Source organism: Marmota flaviventris, chromosome 12 (assembly GCF_047511675.1).
Source record: "Marmota flaviventris isolate mMarFla1 chromosome 12, mMarFla1.hap1, whole genome shotgun sequence".
Lineage (NCBI taxonomy): Eukaryota > Metazoa > Chordata > Mammalia > Rodentia > Sciuridae > Marmota > Marmota flaviventris.
In genome coordinates, this window is record NC_092509.1 from 59,918,226 (window position 1) to 59,942,062 (window position 23,837).

The 23,837-nt window shown below is 42.0% G+C and overlaps 1 protein-coding gene across 1 annotated transcript in view; it reads left to right on the forward strand.

Moving 5' to 3' along the window:
* Positions 1 to 23,837, forward strand: part of Susd4 (sushi domain containing 4) — a 130,519-nt gene that overhangs the window by 46,800 nt on the left and 59,882 nt on the right. Inside the window, exon 3 of the mRNA XM_027934853.2 lies at positions 23,177 to 23,389. Coding sequence (XP_027790654.1) covers positions 23,177 to 23,389 — 213 coding nt within the window. The remainder of the gene's footprint in view (positions 1 to 23,176; positions 23,390 to 23,837) is intronic.

Sequence of the window (23,837 nt, forward strand, 5' to 3'; positions counted from 1 at the left end):
GGAACTTAAAAAAAAAAAGATTATTTATTTTATTTATTTATTTTTTAAAAATCTCTCCTGGATGAGGAGGGGAAAAAGAGAAGCCTTTGGAGGCTAGGAAAGCATCTGTGTGTCAGGCATGACCCTGATTCTCATTCTGTTCTTCATTTAATCTTCACAACTCAGCGAGTATTCACCTGGATTTGCTCATGAGAAAAATGGAGTCATAGGAGGAAAGAACCTTGTCCAATCAAGACCACCTTGCTAATTAAGTGGCAGAACTGAACTCGGGATGATGTCTAATCAGCTGGAAGTCCTTATCTTTCCCATCAATACTTCTTCAGTGAAAAAGTCAAGGGGAATCTCTAAAAGCATATTGTGCCTTTATTTTCTTTGGTAGTTGGAAATGTCAGTGTGAATTTTTTGATTTTATTGACAAAATAGAAAGAACCATAGATCAAAATCAGCAAGAAGAAAACTTTCCCTAGGAAAGAAGTTGGTGCTGTTAAAGGAGCAGCTTTATTCCCTCCTACCAGTGAAAACCAGATGTGCTCCCTGTTGCTGCACGTGTTGGCTTGTGGGTGCATTTCCAGCGTTTTGTTCTAGGTGGATGTGCATGAACCTGCAGTGGAGTAAGAGCCATCTCATGGGGAGGTTATTAACCCAGTCTGGTGAGAGGGCAGAGCTTGCTGCACTCTCTGATCTTACATCAAGAAGGCTGAGTAGGAAAGAGCTCTTGGTGAAGTCCAGGAAACTTGGCATAGTCACAGCCAGGCAAGTCTGGAGCAAATGGGATTGTTGGCCTCATGGGAAATATTGATCTGAGTGTTTCTTTTTTAAAATAATATCTTTCAGGAAATAAAGAAGTGTGAGCTATTTGTAAAGACCACTTCCCCAAGTTCCTCAGGTACTTTCTGAAAAACTAAATAGAATTTCAGGACAAAATCTTTTCAGAACTAAATTGAGGTAGAGAGACTCCAAAGACTCTGCTGGTTCCCTTGGAGGGTTTCCTCCCTGTGCCTTTACACAGTCCATTCCTCATCTTCTTCAGGCCCACCTCCTCTCCATAGGCACATGTCCCTGCCTTACCTCACCTGCCCTCCCTCTTCTGCTTTGGTCAACCAGATTCTACAGTTCAAGACCTTGAGAGTTGGAGACTGTGTTGGGAGATATAGGTGGCCAGATGAACCAAATTCAGATCCTGGCCCTGTGACCTCCTAACTCTGGACAACTGATTTAACTTCTCTGAGACTCTGTTTCTTGGTTGGAAACAGAGTATGTGGCCATAAGTCCTGGCCTCATATTTGTCCTCCACTGGGCATGGCACTGACCTGGTCATACATCCTGGATGTGGCAGAAGTCTATTTGAATGGGGGAGTGAGGAGCTGGGACAGACTCATCCTCAGAAAAGAGGAAGGATGAGGTTGATAGGCTTCTCCAATGGCAGTATCAGGGCATAGATGGTCCCAATACTGCATGGTGTCTCACCTGGCTCCCTGTTTCCTGTCCCCTACTGCCACTCCCACTGTCCTTCCTCCAGATTTCAATATGGCTGGGACTATGGAGGCAGCTCTAATAAGACAAGAGGCTGCATCCAATGGAATTTCATAAGCCGTAGGATGCAAAGTGTTGGTATTTTTGGTGCCTTCTAGAGAATGGTATAAAAAGGAGGGAGAGATGTTCTCCCATTTGTGCTGGTTCCATTTGAGCTGTATCAGTGCATGGATGATGTCCCTTTCTTTCCCCATCCACTTTACCTTGTTTTGGATCTTAACATTTTTGCAGGTCATTTTGGGTTTCACTCATCTTTCTGTGCTGTCACTCTACTTGCAAGCCCATGCCACACCTATCTATGCATCCCTGGTCATTCTAGCACCTTTTCTTCCTGCCTTTATATGCAGTAGAAAGAGCTTCTCAATGCTTTTGAGTATCCTTTTCTTTCAGATTCTCACTATAGAATCAGCCCTATTTTTTTCTCTGACCTTTGGAAAACCTGTTACTGTAAGTATAGGCTTTTGAGATGAGATTGTATGTATCTAGCATCTCCTTCCTCCCAATCAGGACTTCTCATTGCAGTCTGTTCCTCCAAAGGTTGGGTCACTTCAACTTGGACATCAATTTCTCAAAACTCAGTATCACTTTCCAGGGAGGAGCTGCCCTTGTAATCAGATGTGGTCTTTAAATTTTTTTAAACAAATAGCAACAGAATATTTTTTTTTTCAAAATGATTTTTATCTTGCACTCCAAAATAGAAAACATAAAACAAGTGGTGGTCCCAGAGCCTCACTCCTTCAGCGTCTCCTTTTCTATCTGAACAAGTCCTGAAACAATCCATGTTCTAGAAAAGAAAGTTCTCAGCAGGTAGAGACCTTGTCACTCTGCTCAGAGGAGATTTCTGAAACATATCTGGACATCTTTCTTCCTTCAAGATCTGTCTGCCCCATTCATTTTCCTTCAGGTCTATAGGCCCCAACAACATCACCACACCAAGGGCCCCACCCTGAATCTAAGACTTGAAACAAGTGGTAAACCCACTGGTCACTTTCAGCTCTGTTCCATCCCCTCTGTTAATATCTAAAATGTGGATATTTCATTTAGTTCCCATTGCTCTATGAGGTAGGTACTGTTTTCCCATTTTGGCAGCCAGGAGACAGAATTTTGGGGAAATGAAAAGGTTTGGTAACTGGCATAAAGTCACAGAGCTCAGAGATGGTGAAGCCAGAATTCAACCCTGTATTAGCTTTTTCACTGCTGCCACTGAAAGACCCGATCAGAACAACCATAGAGGAGGAAATGTTTTTAAAAGGGCTGACAGTTTCAGGGATCTTTGTTCATAGAAGGCCAGCTGCATTTCTTGAGGTGAGGCAGAACATCATGGCAGAAGAGTGTAGCAGAGAGAAGCAGCTTACATGATGATCAGAAAGCAGAGAGAGAGGTGTCTTCTTGCCTGATACAAATGTATACCACAAAGCCACTCCCAGGTTCTCACCTCCTCCAGCCACACCCTACCACCACTTCAATTACCACTCAATTTTTAGTTAATCCTTATCAGGGGATTAATTCACTGATGAAATTAAGACTCTCACAACCTATTCTTCTCCTCTGAACCTTCTTGCATTGTCTCAAATGTGAGCTTTTGGAGAACACCTTACATTCAAACCATAACAAACCCTGCCACAGTCCAGCTGCAGCAAAATAAGGGGGGGGGGCATGACGGGCAATTTGTGTACATTGATACAGCAGGAGTGGGAGCCATTTATTGTAAGACAGGAGTGGTATTTATACATTCCACACAGCTTATCTTAATTAGCATAAACTAGATACATCAGTCAACCAATAAGAAGTCTCCACACTTAATGGCTCGCTGGCGATACTTCACAAACCACTCCCTCTGGCAATATGCCAGGCGCCATCCAGACTTGTTTACAGACTCTAACAATTCCCCCTTTTGTTTAATTTAAATAATGACCATAGTGGTTTTTACATAAACACCACAAATAATCTGCTACGAGCAGAAGGGGAGGATACAAAATGTCACAATACCAAGCCAATTGATGGCTCCATGCAAGAAGCCCTTGGAAAAATTATACCAGCAATGACACCATTTGCAAAGATACCGAGTTACAATTTGTTGTAGATTACAGTTTGTTGTCTCAGTCCAGGTAAAGTAGTGTCTCAATAGATTAACTCACAGTCCAGGTAAATCACAGTCCAGGTAAGTTCTGCAGGCAACTAGCTTGATCCGAAGTCTCGTCCATTTCTCAGCCGAAGTCTCGTCAGGTTTTCAGCAACACTGGAAATTCTTCTACCTTGGTCTTTACCGGCACTGGGACGAAGGCAGGAACTCTGGATGGCTAAAGAAAATCCTGTAGCATTCTACTAAGAAAACAACCTTCTGAACAATTTAGTACAGTATCTCAAGGTTTTTTACATTTGAAATAGGCCTTAATGGCGCTCATTACTCATTAGCTTCTAGGTGTGGGAAAACCATTGTAGCTTAGTTATTGGCATTGAAAATGATCAAACATCAGGGACACCGGTAGAGTCTTCTGCCGGCTGTAGCTCCCGGGCAGCCCCAGATGGCCCTGGGGAGTGTCCTGGACTCAAACTGCTTCCGGGCACAGGGAGCAAGAGCCTGCGAGACTGTGCCTCCAGGTCAGGTCTAGATTTGGGCTTGCGGCAGTGGAAGAGCCAGCTCCCCGGCCAGGAGGCGGGGAAGGGCCAGTCGCCGCAGCCTCTTGGAAAATCCTTGCTGCGCTGTGACCGGCTAGCACACTCGGCAGCCGCCTCTCCGCTTCACACACCCTCCAGTAACGAAAAGTATTTAGTAATAGCCTTTTGCTGCAACTTTTTTCCTGATAATCCTTCTTCTTCTGAACTTTCTTTTTCTTTCTGACTAGAGTTCCTGGGCTTCCGTCAACACATGCGCTAACTATTCTTGGTTCCACTGGGGTGCCTTAGTAATTTACTTAACACCCCTTCCATATTTTCATCACAAAGACAATACAATACACTGAGACAAAACAAGACACAAACATACTGTATCAATCTTCTCCATTTTCTCGAAATGGCCATTTTTTCTCTCGCCCTATTTGCTTAGGGACGAGCAGATTGCTCCCGTCCTATCTATGGACAGGCAGCTTTTTTTTTTTTTTTTTTGTCACTTACCCCCGAGTGTCCCGGGACTCCCCGTATGGGCCACCATCTGCTGCAGTCCGGCTGCAGCAAAATAACCGGGGGGTGACGAGCAACTTGTGTACATTGATACAGCAGGAGTGGGAGCCATTTATTGTAGGACAGGAGTGGTATTTATACATTCCACGCAGCTTATCTTAATTAGCATAAACTATATACATCAGTCAACCAATAAGGAATCTCTACACTTGATGGCTCGCTGGCGTTACTTCACAAACCACTCCCTCTGGCAATATGCCAGGCGCCATCCAGACTTGTTTACAGACTCTAACAAAACCCCAAGCATTCTGATCCAAATCCAGATTTAGATCACTCATCACATCTTTTGTTGTTGTTGTTGTTCTAATTAGTTATACATGACAGCAGAATGCACTTTGATTTCATAGTACGTAAATGGAGCACGATTTTTCACTTCTCTGGTTGTACACGAAGTAGTCACACCATTTGTGCAATCATACATGTACCTAGGGTAATGATGTCCATCTCATTCCACCATCTTTCCTACCCTCTTTACTCCCTCCCATCATCTCCCTCCCTTTTGACAGATCCAAAGTTCCTCCTTGCATCTCTTGCTTCCCTCCCATTATAGATTAGCATCCACTTATCAGAGAAAGCATTCAGCCTTTAGTTTTTTTGGTATTGGCTTATTTTGCTTAGCATGATATTCTCCAACTCCATCCATTTACCTGCAAATGCCATAATTTTATTCTCTTTTAATGCAGAGTAATATTCCTTTGTGTGTGTGTGTGTGTGTATATATATATATATATATATATATATATATATATATATATATATATATATATATCACAGTTTCTTTATCCATTCATCTGTTGAAGGGCATCTAGGTTGATTCCTAACACTATGTTCCTGCCACTTCTCCACTTCTGTTGCTAGGTTTTGCAATGCAATTCATGCACCAACTCCATAGTCAGCACAAATTTCACAGGTTACGGATACAGCCTCTTGCAAGACTGCCTTCCCTTCAGGCACCACCCACATCTACAGGGTTTCCAGACCACCTGAATTTCTAGCCAACTGGCTAAAAATTCTGGGGTTCCCACTAGCCCATCAGGCTTCGTAATTTTCTAGAATAACTCACTAACTGAGGAAAGTACACACTTAGAAGTTTTGTTATAAAACACAAATCAGGACCAGTCAAAATAAGAGATACACAGGGTAAGATCAGGGAGGGTCCCAAATGCAACTCTCCCATGTCCTGGGGATACATTGCTCTCCTGGTATATCAATGTGTATTGCTAACCAGAGAAGCTCACCTGAGCTTTGTCCCCAGTTTCTGATAGGGTTTAATTATGTAGGCATGACTGATTAAATCATTAGCCAAGTGGTTGAACTCAATCCCCATCCCCCCTTTCCTCACTTGATGATGGTGGGCTGATACCACGTGACTTAAAGCTCCAAGACCCTGAGTCATCTCTTTAGCATAAATTATTTGGGGATCACCATGAGTCACCTTGTTAGCATAAACTGTTGGGACCCACAAAGATACTTCCACAGTGTAAGAAATTTCATGGATGTAGAGGAAGCCTCAGAGCAACCAGGGATAACAGCAGGCCAATATAGCCTAGCTCTATTTTTTGTTTGCTTCTTGCCCGTTTCCCTACCAAGGTATCTACATGGTGTCTGGACACCCATAAGCAAGTTACCATGACTTGTCACCAGGTCACATTACCCAGTTTCTAAGTTGAAAATGACCCAGGAAACACCAGCCCTCATCCTGCATTTCTCCAGCAGCCCCCCGCCCCCGACTGGTGGATAATACTACGAGTAGAGATGGGGAAAATGTATAGTTTCCTCGAATCTCTGAATAAGGGAGCCCAGATTCACAGCTGCACCTCTGTGATTATAGTCAAATCTGCTGCCCTTGAACCTTGGTTTACTCATCCAGGTCATTCCCAAATTGCATTTGGATAGCACTGCAGAATTTTCTAAGCCTTCAGGTATCCTTGCCTCTGGGGGCCCCACAACTCTGAGAGACAGGGTAGTTCCAGATCCCTTGCTTCTTATATTAGTCAACTAGGCTCTGGAAGCTTCTAAAATTGCTGAAGGTGATGTGTTACTGAGGTGATGGAACTGTCTAGCAGCCAGGATTTGGAGCCAGGTGCTCTATCTCCTGCATCAGCCAGTCTCACCCCATCCCCAGAAAGCCTTCGTGAGTGATTTAATATGATCCCTTTTTGCTCTCATTTGAAGTTGAGGCCCAGGCTGCATTCAGTTCCCAGCCTATCCTATTTGCCAGCTAATGAGACAAATTGTAGGCTCCATAAAAAATTAAACAGCAGCTGCTTCATTTTCTTCCCATCGAACTTTGAAATTATGGCAATCTCATTTACATGGCAGCTCTAGGTATGGCTATGTGGGCCTGCAGGATCCAAGAGTCCTTAAATTTAACCAGAATCATATGTTCTTTCAGATTGGCTGGTATAAAATATTTTGAGCAACCATTCATGAACTGAACCATTAGCCCTGCAAATGGAGCACATGACTTCTGCTTCACCCTGTTGGCTGCTAATTAATAAGCCCTTACAGGTGGAGGCACTACCTGTGGCTTCTCACTGGAATAAAATCAAAGAGATGAAATCAGGAAGGGAATGGAGCTTACAGCAAATTAGCAAACAGCTGAGTCCTAGAGTGGAAAGTTCTATGCCTCTCTTAATAAGTAAGAGGAAGTAGACAGGAATCTACTGCGAGCCCCACGTTTGCCTACATCATTGGTGCAGAATTTTTTTTTTCTTTCTAGTTTGTAATTATAGTGCTGTCTGCATTTTGACACCAGAAATAGGAGCACTTACCTGCTCCAGTGTGAGAGGTGTGGAGATTATAGTATTTTGCAAGTAAAGCAAATAACAAAAAAATCCTGAGTCTATTTATGAGCAAATTTAAGAATTTCCTTGCAATCTTCCTTTGCATTCATCTTCAATTTATTTTCATATTTGAATGCTCACAAACACTTTTCACCTCCATCTACCTAAAAATGCCATTTAAACCATAAATTAGGATAGAAATCAGCAAGTAAAAAGGGCCAGTGCTTCAATACCCTTTAGGGATTATGATTGATTGATTGATTGATGAAGCAAAGCTGCTCCATAGCAGCACAGATTGTCTAGAGAACATTTGATGTCATTTGTAGTGTTTCCCCATATCTTCTAGGTAGTGTTTCAGCTAAGATTGGAGAGGATATTTGTTTGGGGGACTGGTGGTATTTCATCAACCCATTTTTGATTCACCCCCATTCTCTACAAAGCAACTAACTCCACTGACAGCATATTTATAACACAAGTGTTTGGGAAATTAAGTGGCTTCAGCCAGGATGCAGCAGTTCATTATCAATACCACCCAGATGGCTGCTCATTCCCAGCACCCATCTGTGCTGTTTCTCTCCTGCTCTCATGATCTCGTGAGACCTGCCCAGTGCAGTTTATTCTCATTATGCAGGCAACCCTCTTGGGAAGGAGAGCTATGAAACACTCTGGTCATATTCTAGTTGTTGCCAGACTTTAGACAATTGCTGCAAACCTTCAGAGCCTTGGGTGGCTCAGAGGTGACACTGTTCCTCAGGCAGGAAGATGATTGAGGGGAACGACTGAAGGGACATTGTGTTATTTGCAGTTACCTCTGTGGAATTTAATACCCACCAGAGAAGATATAGTCCTCTGTGCCACACACCTCTAAACCTGACTTTTTGTTTTGTCTTGTTTTGAGTCTTGAGACTGTGTGTGTATGTGGAAGCCCACTTTTCTTACCCATTCTCGGTTTAACAGTCCTGTGCTATCAGAGCTCATTTAAAAAATGACATTTCTTTCTTGATTCTAAGTGTTCATTGTAGAGAATTTGGAAAAATCAGAAAAGTATAAAGAATATAAAAATCACTAATTAACTTTCAATCCCAAGTAGCACAGTTAAAATTTAGGTGTGTTTCTTTTCATTCTCTCTCTCTCTCTCTCTCTTTTTTCATTTACATGCATTCTTTTTCCATATTCAAGAAACGTCCTGCTATGTACATTTTTTAAAGTTGATGTAAGGAATTTTTAAAGTTGATGTAAGGAATTGTCCCATAGTCATTAACATTTATTGATTAGGAAATCTTCAAAAACATAATTTAATGACTTCAGAGCATTTTATCATATGAATTTATCATTAGCTGCTATTTTAGCTCAGGTACCTCTGGTACAGGAGCTCTTGGGAAAGTTCTAGCTGACAAACATGTTTGGGAATAGAGGTGCTATGAACTTTTGTCCAAGAATTTCCAGTAAAAGAAGAACAGAGAGTCCACTCCCTTGCTTCAGCCCAAGGTCACAGGGTTAAGCTGTGTTTATGTAGGAATCATAGCACTGGGCTTCAGAGGCTGGCTCTTACAGAGAGCAGGATACAGATTCACTGACCTCTCTGTTTGGTTAAAGGCACTATCCAGAGATGTCTACCTGAAGGTGAGGGATGGCTTTGCACAATTATGGAACTTGGTCAAATATTATATGGGCAGTCTTTTCCAGCCCCATCCCAGCTAATCATCTGCGGACCACAGTGAGGCCCACAATTAATCCCAGTCATGCCCTGGTGGTATCCAGCCATAGCCCTAGAGATCTTAGTGTACACCAAATGACAGAACTCAGCAAGGAAACTCTAGTGGAGTTGATGTGACACTCTTTAAGCAAGAGAAGTTACCCGGAAGAAACCAAATTACCCATGTTTTATGGGTGATAAAGCAAGGTCAGCAAACTCTACTAGTCAAAGGTACATCAGGGAGTTGTCCAAAAAGATAGTCTTTTGGTGGAAGACGTCTTTAGGAATGACTTCTATGAAGGCCTCATACATTCTAGAAGAGCTACTGGGGTCTTTCCTTCCTGTTCACACAAAACTTATATATCAAGAATGAGGTTTCTGGTGGAGAAATGTGACATTCCTGTATTTCTCTAAATTAAATTGCAATCAAGCTAACAACTTGGGCACTGCTTTCTGGGAAGACTCAGGCTGCCCCTTGTGGCACTCCTACTGGCTTCAGCCCGTTTTCCAGCCCTGCATGGCACTCCAAGCCCAGCCCACTGGCCCGTGTGCAGAACCTGCACAGGTTCCACTGTCCATTTCAAAACCCCTGCATAGGCTCCCCACTGCTTCCCCCAGACTGGGTTTTCTTCTACTAACAAAGGTAATCAACATGAAATAGGCTGACAGCACAGTGTGGGGTATGAAAAGAATACTTTGATTCCATCCAAAACAGGAGGTTGATCTGCTGGTTAGGGTGGCAGAGATCTTCAAGATGGTTGGGGACTGTGTGTATGCTCTGCTATTTCTTTATTTTGATTTTTACCTTGCACCCTTGTTGTTGGGTTGCAACAAGTTTGTATTGTTTGTTTTCAATGTCTTACCCTGTAACACTTTGAGGTGGTTTGTTGAAAGAGGAAGAAAAACAACTCTGTGGATCCAAAGAATGATGTTCCCTCAATTTTTTGATAGAATCTGTTGGCATTTTTGCAAATGTGTTTCAGCAAATTCATGCTGTCATCCTCAGAAGGAAATTCTTTATATTTCATCCTATTTAGATGCTATCCTTTATATTTCATGATACCTGTACCTTTTCCTGGAGATCAATCTTGTCAGTGGTCCAAGGAATAAGTGCCATTAGGTCAAGATGCCTATTGCAGCAGGGGCCAAGTATTGCTGAAGTGTGTCCTGCTGCCCTTGGGGTGGGAATGGATTTGCATTAGAGACCATGGGCCTGGGTTAGGGACTTGGCCCCGTGTTCTAATCCCTCTTCTCTGAGTCAGTCAGAGCTGTGTGAACTTACATAGTCATTTACACTTTTTTGGTATCAGTTTTCTTATTTATGAAATAGGGAAAATTACTTAGATTAGTTTGAAGATTCTTTCTAATAAAATAAATTCTGTAATTTCTGGACAAAGTTTGTTTATTGTGTTCTTACACATTATTTCTTAATTTTCATAATATTCTTATAAAGATCCCATTTAACTTAAATAGCCCTACAAGGGAGATAGGTGATAAAACTTGGTTTTTAACAAATTATTATTTAAATAAATTATCCTGACATATTTAGATCAAAGATCTGCTGGTAGCATCTTAATATTTGTTGCTTCAACCTAAGACAGTTGAATCATAGGGAGACAGTGGGCACTGGAACGTCTGGGCAAGTTATTTTATGGTAAATTTATATAGGTGGAAGAAGCAAGAAATTTCTTTGAGCTTTCTTAAAAACAAACAAGATTAAAAAACAATCAAACAAACACAGCCCTCATCTCTTTATTACTTGCCTAAGCAAGTATATAGGTTTACCCATTAGTATGTAACCTGGTGGTGAGAAAGGACAGTTGTCTTGCACCTACTGTCCTAAGTCAGCAGAAATTTCTCTTCCATCTTTTACTTCACAATTTGCTATAGTTTGGATATGGCATGACCCCCAAACCAGGTGTTAATGGCTTGGTTTCCAGTCTGTGGCACTATTGGGAGGTAGTGGAGCCTTTAAGAGGTGGGGCCTAGTGGGAGAAGTTAGGTCATGCCCATGAAGGAGAAACGGGGACTTTGGCCCCTCCTCTCTTTCTTTTGCTTCCTTGCTGCCAAAAGGTGAGCAAGTTTGCTCCACTGTACTACCTGCCATGATGTCCTCCTTCACCAGAGACCCAAACTGATGGGTTAGCCAACCATGGTCTGAAACCTCCAAAACTACAAGCCAAAATAAACCTTTCCTACCTATAAGTTGATTATCTCAGTTACTTTGTCACAGTGGCAGACTGCCCCCCCACAAAAAAAAAATGTCCTAGGGGCACTTGAGAATGTAGAGAGAGATTAAAATCCTCACCTATGACCTGGACTGTAGAGGGGAGAGAATACATGGTATGGCTATAAAAGGTCGTTTGAAAGTTGTTACAGTTAACAGTTGGATTTTCATAAAGTGACTGTGAGAACTAATCCCATCAAACTGTTATATTGATCTCATGGGGATGAAATGAGACAGAGTATGTACAATGCTTTGTAAACTGTGAAGTGGTGTACATGTGGGAAACATATTTTAGTATTGCTCTAAAGCTGTTGCACACAGAAAAGAAAGTAAATTTGATTATCTTAAAAGATAAAAATTTGCCATAGGCATTTTTAGATTACATTCTAGAAAGTTTTTTTTTTTTTTTTTTTTAAAGTACTTGTGAACTATCTTCTGGGCTGCTTCAGTTTGCTTGTGCTCTGAAAGTTGTAACCAATTTTATCAAGAAGAGATTAGAAATTGTGGAATATAGAAGTAGAAAGGACCTGAGAAAGTACCCACTTGCCTCATTGAGTGATAAGATATTAAAACCCAGGAAGACCAAGTTACTTGTCGAGAGTCACAGAGCTAGCTGGACAGGCAATCTGAATTATACTTGCTAAGAGTTTGTTTTAGAAAAGAGCCACACCTTTAACCACATCAATCAGTTTTTTAAAAATGTATCCAGCCTCATTCAAATTTTTTCACAATTGATAATCTTAAAAAAATTTTCATCAATTGCAAAATTTCCCTTCTACCATCTTCCTAAAGACGAGAGGAATCCTCAGATTTTTTTTTTTTTTTTTTTTTTTTTGCATGATTGGTTCCGTGTGCTTGCTTTGTTTCAAAAAGATAAAGGTTGATTCTGTTTTTCTGTGTTATAATACCACAGTCTGGAATAATTTTGTTATGTTGCTGGGCATGTTTTTATGGAGCAGTATCATGAGACTGGAATAAAATCACATTACGAGTTAGCATTGTTATCAGTTTTATTGGAGCTGAAACTGAGTGAAAGGATTTAGGAATAATTGGGTAATCAAAGTGAATTAAATCAAGAGGGGGAAAATATCAGTTCTGGCATCAAATGGGGACTGCTATGACTTCCACATCTGTGGTCTTTATCCATTTTAATCAAGTCTAAATTATGCCATTAAGACTTATTTTTGCAACGTTTACACTTACTCAGACATAGTGAATGTTATATTCATCTGTGGATATTTTGTGAAACATTAAAACATTCTCACTATTTCTAGGGAAAAGTTACCTAACTTGATTAGCATCCAAACATTCAGAGTTGATATTATGTTTATAACCATGCGTGCAGTGTTCCTGTAGTTTCTGGGAAATGGAATCCACATACAAAGCTTTCAACCCATGTAGATGAATTCTACATCCCTTAAACTCATTGTTGTTTTTTTTCAGAAGAGTAGGTTTAAGTGGTGTCTCATTAGTATAAATCTGCTATAATAAATAGCATATCATGCTATTAGTGTGGCAGAAATATTGCTATAGTAACTAGCCCAGTCTTGCTTCCTCGTGTTCCTTTGCTGTATTTCCCAAGGGATACTGCTTTTGCAGTGAGAAGTCTGTTTAGCCTAATAAATAGCAACAGTGATCAGCTTCCCTTCATTCCCTCTCCAGATAGCTCTTAAATATGTAACTGATAATACACTGAATTATGGAATGAAGTAGCACTAAGTTCACAAACAAGAAAATTAATTAAGGAAACTTTGGTTTCCTTTGTTGCAATTTGAGTTTCCTTTGAGTTTCTGTGTTGTTGATTTTGTGCATGTGAATTGTCTCTTACTGGAACATATATTTTAAACTTCTCCTTTTGTTCTGAGATCTTTGTTCATAAGTCTTAGAATCCTTGGTGTTTCTGTTGTTTTGTTTTAGTTTGGTTTGATTTGCTGATACCTGCACACACACACACACACACACACACACACACACACACACATACACACGCCTGGGCTGACCTAGGGAGTACTTTGGAGCTTGATTGCTCACCCCAAGAGAGACCACTGACAGATGTGGCTGTTGTCTCTTAGAACAAAGCCCGGAGCTGTGTGTGTGTGCTGAAGACCGCTAGCCCTTAGATTTCCCCTTCATGCTAGGCTCTTGGAGAAATCAGAGTGAGTTCTTTTTCTGGAGGTTTGAGTGTTACCATTTCCTGTTTCTTGGCTTCATCGTTGGCCAAGAGATGGACTCCCTTTAGAAGTATTTGTGTGTGTCTAAGTTCAACAGTCATTATCAAAGACATTTGATTCGAGGGCAAGTTAGGAAAAAGGATAGGCGTGAACACTTTTCAGAGATTAAGGTGGCTCTAGGAAATTAACACGACTGCCTCTGTTCTTGCTGTTTGGGGAATAAGTTGAATGTTAATAACATGATAGCTTGCAGACATTGATTGTGCACTTGCCATCTGCCACTTACTGCCCCACACGTATTTCCATCTCGTGTGAATTTCACAGTAGCCATGGAGGTAGGCATTGTTCTTAAAATGCCCATTACATAGGTAAAGAAACCTGAGACTTTCGGAAAAGGTAAGTAACTTGCCCAGGGTTGTACAGCTAGGAAATAGCAGAGATGGGATTCAAAACACAGTCTCGCTTCAGAACCTGTGCCCTTAAGCACCAGGCACATTATTTCAAGTAAATATGTTTTCAAATATCACGACAAAGTGGAGCATATGAAAAGCAGTGTTTTTCAAACACTTTGTGATCCACTGAAAGAAACAGAGTTTACATTGCCGACAAGCGTCTGTGCACAAATAAAACTGAAAATTGCACCATACAGTGCTCACCCAGAGTAGGAGTCACTCTGACGTTTCCTTTCTATTTCTCTTAATTTCTAAACAGTGCTGGTTGTGACCCTAAAAACTGATTTTTTAAGACCTACTATAGCATCACAACTTGCAGATCAAAAGCTACACAACGTCCTGGATGTAAGCTGTTGGGGACATCCTGCTTCCCATTGCTGAATGAATGCCTGACAGATCCTTTCCCCACAATGCCCAACATTGTGGACAAAGTAAATACATAAACAGATTATCATTTTTCTTTCCTCATCTATTTGTTTAAATGTCTATCTCCCCTTCTCTTTTTAAAAAACAAAGCTGAAATTTTGCCAAACACAAAGATTGTTTAGGCTGGAACACAGACGGTCAGTGGAGAAACAATTAATAAGGATATTATTATGGAAATATGCACTATAATGAAATTTTATCAAGCAAATCACATTTTCCTCAGATTTCAGTTGTGTTTTTAATAGTGTGTTGTGTCTCCTGCTGTTTCTACTGCATGCTGGTCCTGGGACCTCCTCTTATTCTTGCAAGGTCTCCTCGGGTCCACACTGGCCTCTCCTTCATAGGCGAGCTGGTTTGCCTGGGCTTTCTTCCAGCTCCATCTCTACAAGGGCCAAGGCATTCCGGGGCAACCCAGTTTAGCATCAGGCCTTCTGGTATTTTCTGGGAGCTGTTTGGTAGCTCCTAAACTACCATTAGGGAAGAGGATCCTCTGAATGCCTGAGCCTGAGCTTGGCTCAGGACAGACCTCCAGAACATGCAGAGCTTTCTAGAATATGACACAGCAGGAGTGCTCCTGCTGCTGTCAGTGCAGACCCACACCTTAAAGCCATGTCAGGAACCTGGTGGGCAAGGCATGGGCCAGCCCAAATGTATGGTTGGCTGCAAGGTGGCTGGTAGCTTTGGCATGCCAGGTAGTTTTGTGTTATCTAATCACCAATATCCAGGAGCCTCATATTTTAAAATATTGACATTGGATTTGGCTTAGGTGCTTAATAGGTTTAACTTAATATGATTTCTTTAATGTTTCTTCTTTCTTCTTCTTCTTTTCATTGCTGATCTCTTGTTATAGGTACAACAGTAGCTCAAATTGTTTCTGTATATTTTTCTTACCCTGATCAAGACAGGATGTCAACACATGTGTTCACTTAGAAAAATAAATTCAGGTAGTTCTAAGAGTTAGGGACTTTTGAGATAGAAGAGAAACTGAAGGTGGTACAGGACAAGGTATGTGTTGGCAGTAAGGGAATGGTTAAGAGACCCATTCATCCACAGATCCCTGGGAAATTATGCTGATTCATTTTGGTTGTTCTCTCCATCTCTTTACTCAATTACTAAAATTTTAAGCCCAAATACTAAATTTTCAGCAGCTCGTTAAGCAGAAAAGGTTTTTTTTTTTTTTGGACATTTTTCTCTAATGGGACACAGGGTCCCTAATATACCTAAAGTTTTTTGAAGCACAAAGATGGTTTATTAGTTGGATGGTCTATAAGAAACTTCATCTTTATTGCTGGTGATGAGGAAAAGGCAGACTTTAGCCATGTGAAGCTGGAATTAGAATTTTAAATCAATGCAGGGAAGCTTTTCAGTGATTGAAGACTTCCTCAAACCTACCACCTCTTTCTCTTTATTGACTATGGTGGGATTATGAACCCTATTTTCTAGGACTGTTTCATGCAACAGGGGTTAGGATCTGGGATTAGGTTTTGTTTTCCCCAAGGACATTTTCATTACCAGGAATGTACGGTAGAACCACTTTGTGGTCTCTAGATGTTTGATAACCAGTTACTTGGATTCTTGGATGTGTTGGATGACAAGTCATGTTCCCTGGCTTCATCACACTGAGATAAATGCTGGTGAGTGTCAACTTTGACACCTTGTGGTTTTTTTAATATTTAATCATTAAACATTTCAGCATTGCTCTTTGCTCAGCCCTGCTTTGATAGATTCAGGGACACAAAAATATTTTTTAATAATGTTCTTTCCCTCAAAGAGTTGATAGTATCGTGAACAACTGAGTCATCACAAACTGAAATATGAGAATAGAAGGCTAAGTAGAGACAATGTTGCTAATGGTAAGAGCAGGGGAACTGAGAGTCAAAGACCCAGTTTTTATTCTCAGCTCTGCAATTAGCTATTGGGGTGACTGGACCAGCTTCTCAACCTCTCCAGTCAAAGGGGTCAGACCAGGTGGACTTGAAGGTGATTTTAATGCCAACTGTGTGAGTCTGCAGTAAGTGCTTTGGGGTGAGAGCAAGCCTTGGTGATTGCTCTCAATTCTGTTTAATATTTGCAAATATATCTGTTTAAGCTTCTGCAGGGATGGCCCTTTTTCACTAGCCCTCTCACTAAGAAAATGCATACAAAATCAATTTTTGTGTCTATATCCTATTTCTTCCCCCAAAGACTCATATAGCAGTTTACAGAGAAATGGAAACCCAGCCCTAGTTCTAAATTGATTTGGCTACATTTGATACACTCTTCCTTTCTAGAATATGACTTTTCAGTTATAATAGCCCAAAAGATTGCTTTTCACACCTCTTTCATTTTTATGATTCTTTTCAAAGACTTCTTACATTGCTCACAGTAAAACTGTCTGGTAGGTTTCAGTAACTCAAAAGTAACCAAACGAGAAGTGTCAAGACCTCATAATCAGACTTAGGGTCTGATGCATGTCTTTGTATAGGAAGAAGGGGACAGCTGAAATCCCAGTTCCTCATACAGATTTTCATTAGGAGAAAAGAAAAAGAAATTTGGCCTCCATTGAGGACCAGAGTCCAAATTGCAATTCTGTCCTTGCCTTGGACCTAGGGTCATAATGCTGGCCAAGAAAACCAGTGACAACAATGATCATGTCAGCACCCAAGAGGGAGATGCTGGCTGAGCAAGCCACCTCTTATATTAGTACCAGAGGGACTTTAGGCTGTGATGCTGCACCTGGGCTGTCCAGACCCCAGGGCCCAGGCATTGCCCTCACCTGGTGAACTGCTTACCCAAATTCAAGGAACCTAAGAGAAATAGCATCCTCCAGAGATGGGGAAAGATAGCATTTGTACCAGTCACATGTTTTAAGTGCCTAAATACCTTTAGGAAAACTGTGTACATTTGGATTCTCAAAAAAAAAAAAAAAAAAAAAGAATTAATGAGAAGATTATTATCTATATCTACCTACCTATGTCTCCTGGTATAGTTCAAGTCCAAGTTCAAAGATCTGAGACCCAGAGGAGTCAATAACATAAGTTCTGATCTGAGTCCAAGTCTAAAAACAGGAGAAGACCTCTATCCCAGCTTGAAGACAGTCATATGTAGAAAAGGGATTTTTTTTTACCTGCTTAGTGCTTTGTTCTATTCAGGTCCCCACCCATTAAGTGAGGGCCCGTGTTAGGTGGAGCAAACTGCTACAGAGTCTAATGCTGATCTCAGCCAGAAGCACCCTCAGAGACATGCCCAGAATGATATTGTACCAAATATCTGGGCACCTATGGCCCAGTCAAGGAGATGCATAAAATTTAGCCATCATGAAGATAACCTCTTATATATATGCACATGTGCCCTCTGAGTTGGATGTTGTAGGCAGTGCCAGGGTATGCCACCATTGAAGACTGATCAATATGGAATGCTCCCTTTTCCTCTCACTCCTCCCCAGCACAAACATGTTGGAAATCATTCTGCATGTACTTTTCTCTTCTCCAGGCTGTGGCTACTTAGTTCCCAAACATAAGCAGAATTTGAAGAATGGACAGGAAATAGACTGAGACTTCAAGAATAGAGGTTCTTAGGTAAAGATTATTTGAGTGGGCCTGCAATACAAACTGTTCTCCACTCCTCTTCTCTAACACCTACACCAGCCTACTTCTTAATGGATACACTGTCAGATGGAGCTGATTATCATCATTATAGAAGGACACTAACAATACCACTCTACAGAGAAATGACCCAGGCTGGAAATTGATCTACTGGGGAATAATTTGAAAAGTGTAATCTGATCTCTGGAAGGCCCCAGAAAATTACTATCTTGCTCAATGGGATTAGTTGTCCAAAATGAAGAATATTCTCTTCTTGTACTATCCAGTCTTCTGGTTGCTCTCTTTCCACTACTTCTTGTTCCTCTCTTCTGTGACAACAAATGGATCTGGTGGCCAGCAGCATTGATCATTAACACCGGGCCAGACACAGAAACATGCTCAGAAGTTGGCCACAGTTAAACAAAAGATGATGTAGATGGGAATGTTCTTTAATAGGAAGAAATAATAATTGGTTTCACAAGGAGATTCTGTTGCTCTCACATTATAATTTTCATGAAGCACTCATCATTTATTTATTACCACAGGAGTCGTTTCCCTGATGGATTCAGTCATTTTTCTGATGGGTCTTCAGTTCTCTTTGAATTATTTGTCCTCTGAGACAGGGCAGCTCTGTGGCCAAGGACAGAGGGTGTGGCTATCTGGGAGAATGTGGCAGTCAGCAGGGCTGACTATTGGCAGGGGATGGATGGCAAAAAAGTATGTGTTATGGGTGGGGTGGGGGGTACAGGTGTCTCAACCAAAGTCCTAGCACAGACCGACCTCTGGACCCCATATTAGTAAGGGAGCAAGAGGGCTGAGGTGATTGGGAGAAGATTATAGAAAATTAAGGAAACAGCTCACTCAGATTGGGAGAAGAAAGGAAAATGGAAGAGTATTAAGAGGGAATGTGTTTTGCTGTAGGAGAATATTTCATATCTCTTGTGTTGGTGGAATATATAAGCTTTTTGGACTCTTGGGCCATAAATGGTACTGCTTGGTGGGGTGGGGCTGGATGGGGTCCAACAAAGTAATTGGCATGCAGCTCCTGATTGATCCGTTCATAAGCCATCTATCCATTTCACCCATCTTCCCATTCATCCATCTATCCATCATCTATCCGTCCACCCTGCAGCCACTCGTTCATCTATCCTGCATTAGCAGCACCTGCAGAGTGACCAGTATGTACTATACACACCGTTAGGTGCTGAGGAGGTGAAAAATAACGTCTCCCTCTGCAGGAGTTCTCAGCCCAGTGCGAGAGATAGCTAAGTGGACCAGTGGTCATAGTCAGAATGAGGAATACCCTGAGAGAGGTGAGCGCAGTGTGTCTTGATGGGAAAAGAGCCCTCCTGTTTAGACTTTGAAAGGGAAGAGAAGGTTCTCTGGAAGAGGTGCTGTTTTAACCATACCATGCATGGTTTGGGGAACATCCTTCTCTCAGTAGAGGTTCTGACATGACTTCTCTTCCTATTTTGGTGTAAGACAAGTCCACCTCCAGGATTAGGTCCTCTCCCCTCTCATGTTTGGGGGTGGGCAGTTTACTCCATTGGCTTCCCCTTCACTCATCCTTGACCACTACCTCTCTTTTGTTCTCCATTGTTTCTCTCCCTGCTGTGTAGAGACATGTTCAAGTCTCTTTCATCTTAAAATTTTAATACAACAACAATGAAACCATCCCTTGGCTCTACTTTGTGGGTACCCGCCTCTCTTTGTTCTTCCATTCACACTGAGCACACTTACTGTGGACTCACCTCTTTGAATATTGGCAGACAGGCTTCCACTCTGTGGTCAGTTCTTCCCTGTTCTTTAAGCTGCCTGAAGAGTGGTTCCAGTGTTCTGTCTTTAGCCAGTGGATGCTCTTGACCTTTGCTTACCTGACCAGTGGGTGACATCTGACTCAGCATCCCATTCCTTCCTGAAGTGCTTTCTCTTATTTCTGAGACCCCAGTTGGGTCTTCCTTCTGGATGGCCCTTGATTCTCCATGTCTTCCATGGGTGCCCCTTAATTATGTGTCCTCAGCTGCTCCTGCTCTCATGCTGTGCTAGTCCCAGGAGCTAGTCTCATGCTGTACCCACCTAGGCCTTCAACTACCACCTGTGCATAAATGCAGCTCAGGGTACTGAGGACCTTTAGGCTCATTCTCCAGCTGATAGCCAGACACTATCTGGGTGTTCCCCCAAACTTGGATTCCCTGTGCCCCCTGAGCTTCTTATCCTTCTCCCTAGACCTCCTTATCCTTCTCCCAAGGTTCCCTCATCATCCTGTCTTGCCATCCTGATTATAGACTATCTTAAATGTCTCTCTTCTAATTCCCTCCCCTGATCAAGTCCCCATCCAACTGACCACCAGGGTTTGTGACTGTGTTCTTCATGTCTTTCAAGGCCCTGTCCATTCCACTGCTTCTCTTTCCTCTGGTTCACAAGTTCTCCCCTGGATGGTGGCAGTAGGTACTGACCCTCAGACAGGTGCTGACCTTGCTGTCCAAGAGTCATATGAAGAACTCTGTAAAACTGCAGGCCGTTGACCCCCTTCCACCCAAAGAGAGCCTGGTTTAGCTCGTCTGTCTTTTAACAAAATCGCCCCATGATTGTGAGTTGAAGCTTGTGGCCTGGGAGTCAATTCAGATGATTTCTCATCCCCTGCCTGGTCTATACCCATCAGTTCTCCACATGGGTACCAGAGAGATTGTTCTACAATGCAAGTCTGATCTAATCATGTTCCTGTACAAAACTCCATACTTGTCCCCCGTATCCCCCTCCCATGCATCAAGTATAAACTCTGAGCTAACACATAGCCTCCAACTCTTTGCCTTCCATTATCTACAGGGCCCCACCTACAGCCTTGTAGAACCATCTCTTTCCTGAAATGTTCTTAGTAACTTCCCCACACCATATCTTCTGACCTGTACCCATGGTGCCCTTTCTTCTGTCTGGCTGGACCATATCTGCTCATCCTAAGGATTCGGCTGGAGATCTTCCAGAAGTCTACCCCATCCTCTGATACAGCCCTTCCATGGCCCCCCATTGACTGATACATATACCCCACTTCCACATTGCAAAGCAGAGACTGGTTGTATCTGACTTAATAGCATGAGTGAGAATGACTTTCTCCCAAAGTCTGCCAGAAATATTCAGACCACTCAGATTTCAGGGCTCTGAACAAATGTGCTTTTTGGCTTTCTAGGCTGTGGTGAAATCATTGCTGCTGATTTGGCCACCTCAGTACCACCATTTAAAAGGATGCACCATGAGTTTGCCCATCTCTGCAGAGACTGGAGGAAATCGTTGGCACTCATCATTTAGGAAGCACAGTCCCTCAAAATATAAACATGAAGCCATTATTTAATGCCTTTCCAATACCTCTCTGTTGGGCTGGAACACAACTTACACTACTGGGGTGCTCAATCCAGATATGGTGGGAGCAGCTGCTGAGAAGGCTGGATGATGTCTCCTTGGTGAACCTGTCCTCAGTTTGATAAGATATCAGACCTGCTCATGTTTAATACTTGTGAGTGACAGATATGGATGCTGTCTTTTCTCCTGCCTTCTTTTTTGGCCATTCACTCATTCCACAATTCCTCATCCAGTGACTTCTGGACATCCTGTCATCTCCATATCTCCTGTGTTGCATGGTATCTAGAGTCATGATGCCAGGTGGGGAGGAAAGCAGGTGAGTCTTACACCAGCACACACAGGTTGGAGTGGGGAAAATTTAGCCTCAGCTGAGGATTTTTTGAAAGAACAGGATATTAAATAGGATCAGATTCCTTATAAGTCTTATATCGGAGCAGCTGCTAGAACCAGGTGTTTCTAGGCAAGGCCTTCCATAGAGCCAAAGCAGTCACAGTCTCAGTTAAAAGTTCTTGTGATCTCACTGGAAAGATGTCAGACTTGTCAAGTGTAGTAGCTGGCATGAGTTTATTAGAAGGGATAGGAAAAAGAAAAGAGGAACACTCTCAAGGAAGAGAGTGGGTCCTCTCAGAAGAGAAGAATGGTGCACTTCTCATGCCCTCCAGTTTTTCTGGGGGATGCTGTAAGTTTTCATACAGTCCCAACCAGGTCCACCTCTGCCTTTTGACTGATAGCAGGATTGCATCAGACTTTCAAGTCCCCGTTGCACATGGTCTTACTCCCACAGAGGGGAGGTTTTACTATTATAATTACATGCTAAAGATCCAAGATAACTCTGGATCACTTTGGCCCATGCTGACTGGTTCTAATTGGAACTTGTTCTTACAGATTTTATGGCTAAGGGGCTTTACTTCCAATTATCCTGTCTCCCTGAGTTCTGAAATCTGGTCCATGTAAGGGTCACAAAAATCCTCCTGTTCAGGGTAATTTGTGTTCTTATGGGCAAGGAGGAGCCTTTTGGGTCTGCATTTCTCCTGCAGATAGCAGGTTGTTTGCTGAGGACTGTAGCATGTCTTATTGGCTTAAGCCAGGCAGGGCTGCAGGTGATTTGCTTTTTAAAAGAAAGAAAATGGGGATCAGCATAGTAGTCAATCCAGTTTATAGAATTATCCCTTCACCTCATGTTCCCATTGCTCATTCCACTTGTAAATTCTCCAAGAGCCCTGGCCTGGGGTGAGACTCCTCTACCAAATCTTTGCATGGCGCCTCTCTCTCTCTCTCTCTCTCTCTCTCTCTCTCTCTCTCTGTGTATGTATGTATGTATGTGTATGTTGCTAGGGATTGAACCCAGGGCTTTTTGCATGTGAGGCAAGCACTGTACCAACTGAGCTAAATCCCCAGCCCCCATCCTTTGCCAAATGTTAATGGTGTCCAGTTTGGGATGCAGGCTGGTTCTTGGTATCTGTTCAATAAGGATTTTTCCATTGATTTTGAAAGAAAAGAGTATTATGTCTTCATAGAGCTCAGAAGTTTCCATTCCTTACCTTTGAGGGTTCATATGGAGCATTATGCACACAGAAGACACTTCCGTATCCTTGGCCTCTCCTAGCCAATGAGACAGGCACTGAAATATTTATACTCTTGGCTCTGTTGTTGGTGTAGTTGGAGTGGTCCAAGGTGTATGAATTAATGTAGTATCTGCCATTTATATTTAGGGTATACTAAATTCGGAGGAAGACCCTTGGCATCAGAAGAATGTATTCAAAGACCTTTTCTTCCCTGTCAATGTAGGGTTCGATGACCTTCATGTGTGTGCTGACCCAGGAGTCCCAGAGAATGGCTTCAGGACTCCCAGCGGAGGGGTTTTCTTTGAAAGCTCTGTAACCCGATTTCACTGCCAAGACGGATTCAAGCTGAAGGGCTCTACAAAGAGACTGTGTATGAAACATCTTAATGGAACCCTGGGCTGGATCCCAAGCGATAGACCCATCTGTGTGCAAGAAGGTAAAGTGCTCACCTCAGTCTCTTCTCTCTCTTCTTCTGGCTAAACCTGCCTGATAATGGAAAAGCAAAAATGTTCAGTGAGGGCTGGGGCAGGGGATAGATTAATCTCAGCATTAAAAGAAATAGTCAATTACAATCCAGTTTATCACCATTTTTGTAAATGCAAGAGAGCAACTCAGATAACATTAGGGCTATTTATAATTAGGCTGCCAACTCAGCACTCATTTTCACGTTACTCAATAAAAAGTGCAGTACATATATTGTACCAAAACTATATTTAGTGATACAGAAGATATACATTACTCAGAGGATTAAATCAATTACTACTTATCAGTTCTGTGTTAGATGTGATTCATTTAAGGAAAGAAAGAACTGTGACAAGCAGAGCAGATTGACACGGGAGACATTTATTTCTAGCAATTATCCTGAAATGTATTGGTGGTGTCAA